General features: G+C 50.7%; 7 protein-coding genes and 1 non-coding gene across 8 annotated transcripts; 5 read left to right on the top strand and 3 right to left on the bottom strand.

Annotated features, from left to right (window-relative positions):
• Positions 1-998: 998 nt before the first annotated feature.
• Positions 999-1,950, top strand: VFPPC_09017 (dapper domain-containing protein; the record flags this gene model as incomplete). The annotated part of the gene is made up of 2 exons (XM_018287621.1): positions 999-1,851; positions 1,901-1,950. The coding sequence occupies 2 exons, from the start codon at positions 999-1,001 to the stop codon at positions 1,948-1,950; spliced, it is 903 nt and encodes a 300-aa protein (XP_018140698.1).
• Positions 1,951-1,971: 21 nt separating this feature from the next.
• On the bottom strand, positions 1,972-2,151 carry VFPPC_18033 (hypothetical protein; the record flags this gene model as incomplete). The annotated part of the gene is made up of 1 exon (XM_022429694.1): positions 1,972-2,151. One exon carries the CDS (start codon positions 2,149-2,151, stop codon positions 1,972-1,974), a length of 180 nt encoding a protein of 59 aa, XP_022285254.1.
• Positions 2,152-2,442: 291 nt separating this feature from the next.
• On the top strand, positions 2,443-2,539 carry VFPPC_17314. Its single transcript has one exon. It is a non-coding gene; the product is annotated as a tRNA-Phe (tRNA).
• Positions 2,540-2,882: 343 nt separating this feature from the next.
• VFPPC_09018 (hypothetical protein) lies at positions 2,883-3,739 on the top strand (the record flags this gene model as incomplete). The annotated part of the gene is made up of 2 exons (XM_018287622.1): positions 2,883-3,196; positions 3,310-3,739. 2 exons carry the CDS (start codon positions 2,883-2,885, stop codon positions 3,737-3,739), a joined length of 744 nt encoding a protein of 247 aa, XP_018140699.1.
• Positions 3,740-5,306: 1,567 nt separating this feature from the next.
• Positions 5,307-5,871, top strand: VFPPC_09019 (hypothetical protein; the record flags this gene model as incomplete). Its single annotated transcript, XM_018287623.1, has 2 exons — positions 5,307-5,793; positions 5,846-5,871. 2 exons carry the CDS (start codon positions 5,307-5,309, stop codon positions 5,869-5,871), a joined length of 513 nt encoding a protein of 170 aa, XP_018140700.1.
• A 2,046-nt stretch (positions 5,872-7,917) lies between these two features.
• Positions 7,918-8,376, bottom strand: VFPPC_18032 (hypothetical protein; the record flags this gene model as incomplete). Its single annotated transcript, XM_022429693.1, has 1 exon — positions 7,918-8,376. One exon carries the CDS (start codon positions 8,374-8,376, stop codon positions 7,918-7,920), a length of 459 nt encoding a protein of 152 aa, XP_022285253.1.
• Positions 8,377-9,822: 1,446 nt separating this feature from the next.
• VFPPC_09020 (cyclin-like protein) lies at positions 9,823-10,866 on the top strand (the record flags this gene model as incomplete). The annotated part of the gene is made up of 2 exons (XM_018287624.1): positions 9,823-10,021; positions 10,124-10,866. The coding sequence occupies 2 exons, from the start codon at positions 9,823-9,825 to the stop codon at positions 10,864-10,866; spliced, it is 942 nt and encodes a 313-aa protein (XP_018140701.1).
• A 624-nt stretch (positions 10,867-11,490) lies between these two features.
• VFPPC_16427 (pyridoxamine 5'-phosphate oxidase) lies at positions 11,491-11,976 on the bottom strand (the record flags this gene model as incomplete). Its single annotated transcript, XM_018294180.1, has 1 exon — positions 11,491-11,976. One exon carries the CDS (start codon positions 11,974-11,976, stop codon positions 11,491-11,493), a length of 486 nt encoding a protein of 161 aa, XP_018140702.1.
• Positions 11,977-12,719: the final 743 nt, after the last annotated feature.

The raw sequence follows: 12,719 nt of genomic DNA, 5'->3' as shown, positions 1-12,719 counted from the left end.
AAGCATGGGGGCACCCCAAACAAAGTTGACCCTACCCATCCCGCTCGCCGCTCGCGCAAACACCACCTGATGACTTTGGAGGCTGCGGCATTGCCCTGTTCTCGTCCACGAATGGCATTACACCGATCTCCCCCTTGCGACAAAGTTCAGACTTCAGGCGATGCTTGGTACACGAGGTTATCGGTTCCCATCCATCTATCATCGCTCCCCTCGGACTGGGCTACCAATGAAACAATGCAGAAGACCAGTGGCGTTGTCTCGTCTTTTTTAAGGGTTTTTTTTTTCTTCTTTTCTTTTCTTGTTTTGTGCAATTGTCAACCGAACCTAGCCGATTCTTAAACACTGGGGTCTAACACCAGCGTCACCGCCCATTGAATAACCTCATACCTTAAACGGTTCAAGACGCCACCATCCCCGGGTTCGGTATGTTCCGCCCTACGCTGGACGAGGCTACCAATTGCGTTGAACCTTTGCGTCACCGATCCTGCCTGGGCATGAACCAAGTCCAGGACCCTTCAGGAAGCGGTGTTTCCGGTATCAGAGGCAAATCGCCAAGAGCATGGAGAAACCAAAACGATGGACCTTGACCTTGATCTCTGTTCCTTCCTGAGGGGCGACATTTACTGCTGCGCCATGACGGTAGACTCCCTCAAGGGCCCCAGGTTGGTGTTGTGTTTGAGTTCACCATCTTGATACAGGGACGAGCCCGGCAGGAACAGGAGGCAGGGAAACACAGGCGGAGCTTTGCAACCCGAGCGACACATCAATCTGGCCGTCATCACCAAACTATATCTTGAGTCGCCTTCCTCTTTTTTCGCATTTGAAGGAATCTCTTGATTCATCATCTCTAAAACTGTTCGATTACACAAAGTGTCTTGTTCTTTTCCTTCATTTTCTTTCCGCCACTTTCCTTCAAGAGCTGTGCTCTGTTTCGATTCGTTCACACCATTCTAACTAATTTCCTTCCTTGAAAATTATTTCACTTTAAAACCGACATCATGAAGTCTGTTTCTGTTCTCCTCTTCACAGCTGGTCTGGTTTCTGCTGTGGCTGTTCCTGTTCAGCTGGCTGAGCGAGCAGCTCTCCAGGCTGTCCATGACCCTGAGAGCCCCGGCATCCACGAAGAGCACGCCGAGAAGCGAGGCTTGGAGTTTGTCGGCCTGATGGCCAGGCAAGAGGCTGGAGCTGGTGAAAATAAGGCCGGAGCTTCAGCCACCGAATCTGCCGCCGCTCCTGCCGAGACACAGAAGCAGGGTGAGAATAACCAGAATCAAGAGCAGAACAAGGACCAGAACAAGAATAATCAGAACAACAAGAACAATGGTCAGAATAATCAGAATAATCAGAATAAGGACCAAAACAAGAACAACCAGAACAACGGTCAGAATAACCAGAACAAGGACCAAAACAAGAATAACCAGAACAACCAAAACAACCAGAACAAGGATCAGAACAACCAAAACAACCAGAATCAGGACCAGAACAAGAACAACGAGAACAAGGATCAGAACAACCAGAACAACCAGAACAACCAGAACAATCAGAACAACCAGAATAACAGAAATAACGGAACCCAGAACAACAATGATATCAACCAGCTCCTCCAGAATGGCATCAACCAAGGCCAGCTTCTCCAAGGCGTGTTGGCTCCAGCCATCAGCGGAGTTATTAACCAGATGGGAATTGGCGGCATCAATGTCCAAGCTCTTGGTGGCCTGAACTTTGCAAACCAAGTTGTTGTTCTCAACCAGCTTCAGCAGCTGCAGACTCTTATGCAGTTGAATCTTATTCAGCGCCAACAGGTGGTTCCTTTTGTCAACCAAGTTTTCACAAGGGGCGGTATCAATGTTGGTTAGTGGCCCATTCGATGTATGAAAACTGGCAAACTAACAACTGGCAGCTCTTTTGAAGCGCTCTCCATATGACTTGACTACCGCCCCTAGGGCGTGAAAGTCTATGGTAACTTGAATACTAGGAATATAAGTCATGTTCTGTGGGGTTCGGATGGAATCTGGTAGCACGATTGGATTTCGAGGGATTGACTGGGAACGTCAAGGTTGGGTCAACGAATTGACCTTGTCCTGAGTCGCGGTTGGACAGGCAATGCGCCTCGGCCCCTGCAGGAAGTAGCCCTGCCCAAGCAATGTTCATGAATAAATGATACACTACACTGGGAATGCCGTCCACCTTGTGAATTCATAACTGCAGTACTGTTTGCCGTTGAAAACTCATGAAACTCGTCTTGAATCTTGACCATTGCACAATCTCTCCAATTCTTGCCTATTTCAAACGTACTTATGCTCTGATTCTTTGACAAAGCACTCCAAATGCGAATTGTCTGTTTCTTACGGCTGCCTTTGCATCTTCCTTGGCTCCCAAAAACAAGTCTCTCTCCTCAAAGGCTTATAAACCCCCCAAAGAGCAACTTGACCCGCTGATTTTGCGGCCATAGATTAGCTGGGAGATCGTCAGACTGAAGTCAACTTCAATCCTACGGATGCCTATCTGAAGGTCGTGTGTTCGAGTCACACTGGCCGCAATTCTTTTTGCTCGAGGGGGCTATGGGGCCGTAGTCACTCAACTGCAAGGTACATGTAGCCGATTATTGATATCCTTGGTTTTAAATGCATGGTAAGATTGCTTTCGGTTGTGAATTGCTTGGCCGCCTGATTTTTTTTATTTCGGCCGTGTCCTAGTTGGGATGTGCAAGATTTTACAAGTTGGACAAGACTCCACATTGTGCGGCTCGTAGCCAACATGTTTAAGTTGGCAGCAGCTGCATTTCTTTTTCTTTCTCATTTGCTTTCTAAGTTTATTGTGTTTTGCGACTCTGTTTTATTCACTCGTTGATATAGTCCCTCGTTAGCGCGTCGCTCGTTACCATGGCCCGTCTACTCTTCCTCGTCGTGTTAGCCAGTCTCGCAACTGCCCAAACAACCATCTCTGTAATAGCACCGTATGAAACCCCCAACCAAAGAGGAATAGCAGCCTCCGTAGTTGGCGCTGATACCGCAAAAACAACGTACGCCATTGCCTGCAAAGCCGCGAACTGCAACATCAAGGATGAAACCATGACTGTTACCCAGGGCGCGTTGACGTATGCCCACACGGTTGTGACTACCGTGACGGATTGGGATGGAAGGTTTCCGGATGAGTTGGAGAGTGGGATTGATACGATGTACCGGACGGCTACTTTGTAAGTGCACTAGGGATATGGTGGGAACGAGAGTGTGGTTGGGCTTGAGGCATATACTCATGGGTTGGGCTTGGGGCAGGGCAACTAGAGCTAAAGCTAATATCTGGTGATAGGTCCAACGGTGTTTCTTGCGAACTGAATCCAAAGCTGAATCGGGCTTCTTGCAATGGCGTCTTCGCCGTCACGGTTGGCTCGAAATCCAAGTCCCAGAAAGCCAGGGAGGTTGTCACCGCGTACAAGGAGTCCATGGTGGCAGTCACGATTACTGCTGGAGTTGATAAACTTTCACCTGCGCCTGGTGCTACGCATGGGAGCGACATGCCCACGGCGACAGAGAGCACAGATGAGTCTGACCCTACGGTGTCGTTGAGCAAGACCAAGGCGAGTGAGTCTGTGTATTCGTTGACTCCGCTGGCCAGTGTATCTACATCTGCGTCAGTGACACCCACCCGGACGAGCACATCTGGTGCTGGTGCCAAGGGGAGCTGTCGTGCTGGCTTGGCTGGTGCTGTTGCCGTCATTGGAGGCATGTTGCTCCTATAGAGGGATTGTACGTTGGTGTTTTGATGCTGTGGTATTTGTTCTTGGCTAGGGTGGTTGGAAGCTGCTTGGCACCAAGTCTTGAAGACAAGAGTTTGGGTCAAGGAATAGGGATGAAAACGGAGAGATTTGTTGCCGAAGAATAAATACAACTAGTCTCTACACGAACAAATAGACTCTACATAGCGGGATATCCTTTAATTTCCTCGTTGTGCCTGGATCGTCGTCAGGGAACGAAACTACATAGACAAGTTGAGGGGATCAAACAGTTTACAAACAAAATGGGTGAATGAACTGGGCACTCCCGGGTTCAGATTAGCCATGCGAAAGTTAAAATTGGTATTTTGGCGTGTTGTTGTGGTGAATGCGCAATGCAATTGTGAGCCAGAGCCATCCAGTCAGCCGTGAACGGCAATGAGAACCAAGCAAACGCCATCGCACAACCCAATTGGGAGCCTTGTTCCCAATTCTAACCCATTACACTCTGAAGAGGTCCAGCATTTCAAATATGTTCCACCTCATGATGCTACCTCTAGGCAATCCGTGGCGTCAATGCAGCAGACAACGTCAAACACGCAGTGTATCCAACTCAACTTCTGTGTCACAATGCCACCAGACAGACCCCAGTCCGTTACCCCATCTCCACCACAACCAGCCTTATCTGGAAAAAAAGGCACCAATGAGATATTCAGATACTGCTCCTTTTGTCCCAGCATTCTTCGGATCGTGACGACAAGGAAAACGCCTGTTCGTCAGGTCACCCAAACGAATCAGCGCCTTCTATTGGCCGGTGGGTGCTCTCTCAAACGTGTTTGTCTGAAGACTTGTGCGGCGGAATGTCCCGAGCCCAACCACGTCCGGCGAATTTTGAAACTGTCACCGTGAACGACCGACCGACTGACACCGTCTCGGGGCTTGGTGAAGTTGTACAGATCATGCCTATACCAGCCAAGTAGTATTCGTCTGATCGTCTGCCACAAAACACCATATCCCTGAATCGGGACCGTGCCACACCAAGGTTGACGTTGCCCATGAGGTGTCTGGACGACGATGGTTGGTTACCGTGCTTAAATTTTGGTTGTCTACCGGAGCGACTGTCATCCGAAGACTTGGGACCAGCCTCCGTCCTGGCTTGGATGAAGGAAACTAAAAAGAAGCACCGGATGCTTGTACCTGCCGAGAGGGGAGTTCGGCATGGCCAGATCCCGGACTTGGGCGTTTGACTCACCCTGCTGGGTTAGACTAGATCTGATGCTATTGCCCAGATGCTGATGGAAGTGTTCTTGGTGGTTTTGGTATAAAGATCTGGGATGATCGCCTCGGTTTTTAAGTTTTCGTTTGACTCGTCAATCCATTCATTTTCTAATTCTTACCATCACTAGTCTTTTGGTCTTCCTATTCACTCATTTCAGAGGTAAGCAGATCGATCTTCCAGATTAGGTTCGTGGATATGGGTATAGCGGCATATAACTAACCTGACGGTTCGTAGCTGTGCTCCATTCCTACCTTTTGAGTTAACATATATACCTATTACACTTAATTTGCTTCTTTTCTTTGCCAAACCATCACAATGAAGCTGTCTACCATCATCGCTGGTACTTTCGCTGCCATCGCCGCCGCTGCGCCGGCGCCGGCTCCTGAGGCTCAAGCCGAACCCGGAACGTCTGTTGCTTTGCCGGTCTTCGAGCGCGCCTCGTTTGATGCTGGGAAGCTGAATAATCTGAACTTCAAGCAGCAGGATCTGCGGTATCTTTTCAAGATGAACAGCCTGGATCTCAACCTCCTTCAGGTTCTGGGTCGTCAGAACAACTTTAATGTTCTTGCCTTTGCAAACGTCTTCAACAATGACGCATTCAACCTCAATGCTCTCCTCCAGTTCCAGCAGCTGCAGACTATTCTGGCTATTGCCCAGACTGGCGTATTCAACCAATTCGACCTTGCTGGGTTGAACTTGGCCGGCCTTAACCTGGGCGTAATCAATGGCATTGGCGCCTTTGATATTGCCAGCATTGTCGACGTTGCTGTTATTCCCCAGATCCAAACTGTTGTGCAGACCAGTATGTGGCCCCCTTTCTGTTTTGCAACTCTGAGCTAACACGAATTCAACAGTCACACCCACTGTTATCCTTACATAGACGATCTACATTTGTTTGGCAATCTTTCATTTTCTTGGAGATGACCCAAAGACGAAGTAGAGTGACTTCGGAGGCGCTGGGCATCAGTTTAGTTAGCTTGCCGGGGAATACACCCCCGTCAAATTCAGCAGCCTGCACACAATGGCTTGTTTGAGCCTGGGAATTCGTGCTGCGCAATGGTGCTATATTCTCTGCAGGACGGAAACGGCGCACTAGGTGAGGCTGTTGCACACTAGAGAAGAATCATATTATGAAGTAAAGAGTATTTGTCCGTGGTGGAACTAGTCTTGTTCCTGTGATCAATAGTGCCATGCAGCGTTTGCCGTGAGTGTTTGGCTTCACCGGGCGGTATCATTCCGTGAGTATCAGACATGTGAGGCAATGGTGTTGCAAATCAGCCTTGTCGGGCACCGGATAGTTCAGCTGCCTTCAGGGTCAGCTTTAGGATGCCTCAGAATTTGGCCACCACCAGTTCAAAACTTGGGGCGTTATTTGTTACCATTAGGAGACACAAGAGTTTCAGCGTCGAATGCCGTGCACGGAGTTCTCGCCTGGGCCTTTCCTACCTGCCATGGTTCAGAGGGAGAAAATGAAAGACGCCAACAGCACTCCTAGGTTTCGTCTCGACCTTGGGCATCCCAATCTGAACCTGTGCTCTGTACGCATTGGCCACACACAACGACCTCTGTCAAATCGCGATGACCTGTCACTTCCTTCGTGATGGTTTGCGGAGTGCGGAGCACAGAGCACGGAGCAGCTGTGATGAAGAACGGTTTGGCGATTTCTCTCGATTGTCTCAGTCTATGACAGTCTCACGGATGAACCTCCGAGCAACCAGTTGGGCTTTCGAGGTGAACTATCGCATGCATCATCCCGTCTGCCCCTGAAGGATCGCCCAAGGCTGCTGCTTATTGGGAATGGAGAACATCAACTATTGGCTCGTCGAGGCTGTGCTGCCAACGCCACAGAACCCAAATTTAGGGGTCCATAGCTGACAACCCTAGCTAACAGATGGCTCTAGAATTGCCAAGTCGTGGCAATAGAACGTGATGAATTCTGATAGACCAACGGAGGACAACGTTCTTCTAAAAAGTGAAGAAATCAGCTGCGAATGTGTCGAGAGCAGAATGAGAAAGACACGGGAACCAAAGGAAAATACTGCTGGTGGGGCTAACGTCACAGGTCTGATTCGCTCTTTCCCTCGTAGTGTTTGGAGGAGCCCGTCTGCCTGATCGTATTCTGTTGCGAAGAGTGTAACCAAGATTTTGGAGATACGCGGCAAATTTGAAAATCTATTCTCTGCAGCTGCGTGTACTGACCAACGGAATCCGTCGGTATCGCCGCTGCATCTCACCAAGCACAACATCGAATACCCCAATGCTCCGTACTCCGAACTCCGTATTCCCAAGCGGGTGACAGCAAATCGCATGCACTCATGGTTCCACAAGCGGGAACTCAATGCTTTCGGGCTCGGCATGTCAGGCCACCTTGTTATCGTCAAGGGTCCAATATAGAAATCTTCATATCCACGATCTGCTTCTATTTCGGTTGCCGTGTTCAGACCTCGAATTACCGCCGGCCAACGAGATGACACCAGGTCCACGCAAACTGCCACTGTCAAAAGCATTGGAAACGAAATTGCTTCTACTTCGATTGAGGCTCAACCCCTTTTATTAGTCTCTTCCATGCCTCCGATAGTCAACGAGGTGGTACTGAATTTCGCTGCTGGTGAGGTACCCACAAGCCTCAATGCCTGTTGTGCCAAACGCCAAGCCAGATACGAGATTGGCGGAACAGACGGGATGGTGCAATGACGAAGTGGCATGGTGGGCATGGCAATATTTCCCTCTCTGCAGGTCTTGGAGAATTGGGCGGAACTATTTCGCTTATTGAAGCCAACAACTACCACCGCTCTACCATTGAGACAGGTCTTGCCGACGTGGACGACATTTGCGAATTGGCGTTCAACCTTGGCTGAGTTCGAGTGGCGTGACAACTATCCTGCGCCAAACTTGTTACAGAAGCCAAGGTGCCTGGCAGCTCATCTCACCTCACCTGCAATGTCATGTCTGCCCATTTTAATTGAGTAGTTACGGCGGCTGCAATAAGCACCAAAAGTCCAGGTCCAAGATCCCAAGGATGGACTGTGCTTGGCCGAGATGTTACCCACCGGGGCTTGACGGCAGGGCAGCGGATGATGACTGCATGAACAACTCCCTGAGCAGGGTATCTGACAAGACGAGAGAAGGAATGGTGATAGTAGCCCAAGAACAAAAGGAGGATGGTGTTGGTTAAGCCTAATCTGAGACAATACGCACAGCTTACATAACGTTTACAGAGGCATATCACAACAGACTTGGTACAAACCGAGCGCCCTTCATATGGTGTCGATAAGAGATCATAATAACTGTATTGTTGATGAAGTGGCGGCACGGAGCTCGGTGTTATGATCTTAGTCGGCGCTACTTTTTTGGTAACCATCACACCGACATCCACCGTCGTCATGTCTTGGTAAAGTCAGGAAGTTGAATGCACTGGCTGGGCAGCGACGAATGGGCGATTGGACTTGATGTCACTGGCCGATTTATTGCCTCGTCGCTAAAATGCTGGATGAATCAGAACCCCAGCAATCTTAGGCCCATGCCTTTCTCCCTCGGCGTGCTAGTCTCAGGCACGGATGGTTGGTGTGTTGTTGGACTACACCGTTTTTCGGAATCGCGGCAGAAATAATGGTTCTGGCGAAAGCACGGTACAGTACACCCGCATTTGCAATCAAGATGTCAGAGGATGCAAAACTATGCCAACGCTGATGCCCTCGTACACCTGTGGGTCAAATGCGACATGACTTTTTGCCTCTTGAGCAGGATGACAGCTCTTTGTTCATCTATGCATGCTAGATGGCGGTCTGCAGGTAACAAAGATGAAAGAAACGGGGTCAAACCTTCCCCCAACGGTCGATCACGTCCGTTTGTGCGGAGTAATAACGGCGGGGGAATACTACTATGCTCACCGTGCTTGGTTTATCTTTTACCTCACATGTTATGATTGCCAGTCCGACGCACCTGAGCAAGTTCAAACCACGGCAAACCAACAGTGAAAGCAAAAACTAAAAATGGAGCTCCCTTGGAAGAGATGACGGAGCATCACTGTCAAGTATTTTAGGACCTCGGAAAGGAAGCAAGGAGGAACCGGGCTCACCCCCTGGCTTGGCACCGCACCGCCTCCACCGCTTATGATCCTAGGTGAATCTGCCATGCTCGACCTGGTTGTGCCCAATCGAGCCATGATTTTCACTCCAGGGCAAGGCGTACCAGTGAACCATGGCAGGAGAGCGAGTGAGCGACTTGATCAGCCAGCCAGCCAAGCAGCTCATCTTGACGCACGCAAAGGCTAAATTGGTCCCCTGAGCAAGGAGACTCCACCAGGCCAATGTCGTACCCTAGCTCGTGTTGACGAAGCATCTGGGTCCTGGTCCTGGGTCCTGGGAGGCATTGGGTCTCAGGGACGACTCGGAGACTTGTATATTCAATGCTGCATGTACCTTGTGGTAGGTACCACCTGATGGCGAAGACAAACGGCACCTCTGAATATGAATGCCGCACTTCCCACCTCCTTTGCCTCCCTTTCTTTTCATGTCCCAATATAAAGACCATGTCCTTCGGTCCCCCATTGTCGTCTTGATTTTGCATCATTTGTATGTTTCTACTCACATGTGAAGACGTGGTGGCGCTCGCGTGATCACATCCCTGTTCTGCACATTGGGCACATATTCTGTCCAGTTTGGCCGCCGCCGTCACCGCTTCGAAACCGCCACAGAGCTGAGCAACTGCGAGGTGACGAAGAGGGGAAACGAGGCAACAAAACGGGGCCAAAATATGGGAGAAACCCTTCAGCGTTTTGCATTGAGGATCGGTCGTGTCGTAGGAGTCGGACAGTTACACATTGGTCAAGATGCGTCGAGATAACAAGGGAGCTGCAGTTGCTGCTGCCAGAGCCGACGACGATAATAACAACAACAAGGGTTACTTCACATACCGACCGCTTTCGAATCTCCCCACCCCTCCTCCAACATACAAGCGAACCAACCTGTCGGGCGCAGGTGCATCGAGCAGCTTGGAAGATGCAGAACCTTTGACGGCGAAATATCGAGGTATGTTTGATTTTCAACAGCGCTGACGCCGTCACCGTTTGTCCAGGCGACTTCAATGTTCGTAAATCTGATGTCAGCTGCTGACAACACAATCACCAACAGGCCCGGCCGTCCACCTCGTCAACCTGATCCCGTCATCGGCTTCCTTGGCTGCAGCCTCGGTGCCCGTCGTGCAGGCAATTCTGAGCCGCGCAGATTTGCCCATTGAGACGGTTGCCCTCGCCGTATGCATTCTTGACAGTTTGGGCAAGAAGTTTGCCCGCGCATGGCGGCTGTCATGTCCCTTACTCCCTGGAGCACTGCCGCCATCGACAAGCAAACGACACACGCTTCCTCCCACGCCGCTTCTGTATCAGCACCAGCAGCACCAAATGCTTCATATCGACTCTGTTCCGCCCGAGCTCATCATTCTTGCGGCTCTCGTGATTGCCGTCAAGTTCATTGAGGATCCTCAGCAATTGACGCAATACTATTGCGATGCATGGGGCCGGGGGACATGGTCACATGAGCAGCTCAACGTTACTGAGCGCTGCATTATGGAGAGCCTCAACTATCGGATCATGCCCCTATGCGACGAAGACTGTCTGTCTGACGCCATGGTGGATATGCAGCTAGCTGGGCAACAAGTCGACTGGGATACACGAGAGCTCACACCACCGGAAAGCCTGGCGAGCAGCGACGGCGACAGCAACTTCATTCTTGGCCACAATCGGTCCAAGACCATGATACCGTCTACGGTGGCCTTGGGCCTCGGTCTATCACTGACTCCCTCCGAATCGCCATGCGCCGGGTCGTCTGAGGCCATGACGCCACAAACTGAAGCTCTCAGAAATTCCTACTTTTAAATCGACGAATCAAGTCATTACCACTGGCACGTTGGCGGCACGACATCATCATTGCTTCTTTCATATCAGCAGGCTGGCGTTTTTTACGAGGACAACAAGCAAATATTGAATTTCAGCACAATTTGCCAATTGTGCCTTGGACCACGGTTCACCAAGGTTAGGGTCCACACGGCGTTGTGATAGTATTACTTTTGAGGAAATGGCGTTTTTGTTTCATCTCGGCAAATATGTGGTCTAAACTTGCCCAATTTTTCATTTTATTTTCTTTCTGGTCGTTTACAGACATACCCCTGGTTGTGTTGTCTAAGGACACGGAGTTTATTGCTTTTAATCACGGCACAGTAGCGCCCAAACACGAATCAGCATTTCACAAGGACAGTACAGTACTGGATATACTTGATATACTTGATATCGCAGGAAAGGAACCAACTAATTGGCATTGCATCGCGGAAAGAGGATAGTTGAATAGCATTGGATAGGACGGACTTGACATTTCTAGTCTAGTACATTGTCATTAATACCACATCTACCAATTCTGATGCGCGTAACACCGCTCTAATCTACCTCGATACTTTATTCTTTCCTCTGCCTCTCATATCTCTCCCCAAACACCATAACTTCCATCTAAGGACTCAACCTCTCCAACGTCCACTGGTCATCCTCCCCATCCCTCCCCTCCTCCCGCACATACACAAACCGATCATGCAACCGACACGACCTGCCCTGCCAAAACTCCACCCTCGTCGGCACGATCCTCAACCCGCCCCAAAACTCAGGCACCGGAATCTCCGTCTCTCCCTCAAACCTCCCCTCCGCCTCCTTCACCCACCCCTCCAGCTGCGCCCTCCCATCGTCCCCCTCCACCGTCTCATCCGGCCTCAGCACCTGGCTCTGCCTGCTCGCCCACGCCCCGATCCGACTGCCCCTCACCCTCGTGTCGAAGTACTCCTGGCTCTCCTCCGGCGAGTACCTGCTCGCCACGCCCTCCACGCGCACCTGTCTCTGCAGCGGGCCCCAGAAGAAGACGAGCGCCGCGTGCGGGTTGGTCGCCAGGTCCGCGGCCTTGCGCGACGTCCCGAAGTTGGAGTAGATGACGAACCCGCCGGCCATGTCTAGCTCCTTGAGGTAAACTATGCGCGAGGAGACGCGGCCGGAGGGGAGCTCCGCGGTGGAGAGGGTGCACGCCTCGGGCTGCGAGATGGATGAGGCTTGGGCCTGCGCGAACCAGTGGTTGAATTGGGGGATCGGCGTCTTGGGGTTGAGGTCGGTTCTTGAGAGGGTCGATTTTGTGAATTGCTCGGCTTGCCCGTGGGGGGAGGAGCCTGCCGGTGCGACTGGGTTTGTTAGTTGTGGTGAGATGGGGATGGGAGGTGAAGGGCGTACAGATGAGTTTGGCTTCGGAGGGCCGCCGGTAGAGAGCCATTTTTGTGGTTGTGAGGAGTGTTCGTGCGTGTGGGGGGCGCATTTACTGTTTGAGGGAGGAGTGTTTGTGGTGAGTTTGTGAGATGTAAATGTGGGATGAAGTTGATGGTGATGATGATGACATTCGGGCCCGGTACCGGTGCCGGGGGTTCAGGTCGGGTGGCTATTCGGGTGGCGGTTGGCGGCGGGAGAAGGACGGTGTGAATTTGAGATGTGAGGCTATTATCGCACTGTATTGAGATTGAGTTTGGTTGTTGATGATTTGGGATCGAGTTTTGTGTGACGAGGACAAGGTAAGATGTTGTGCTATTTCTGATTGGCATCTACTCCGTATGGATATTGCAAATTGTATGTCTGCATTGAGGCATTTCTGGGCCCAAATACTCACATCTTCACACACATTAAACTACTCGTATACTTGAACAACATCC

Source organism: Pochonia chlamydosporia, chromosome 6 (genome assembly GCF_001653235.2).
Source record: "Pochonia chlamydosporia 170 chromosome 6, whole genome shotgun sequence".
In the NCBI taxonomy this organism is placed as follows: Eukaryota; Fungi; Ascomycota; class Sordariomycetes; order Hypocreales; family Clavicipitaceae; genus Pochonia; species Pochonia chlamydosporia.
The sequence above is the reverse complement of the archived record's forward strand: the minus strand, read 5'-3'. Positions and strand labels throughout refer to the sequence as shown.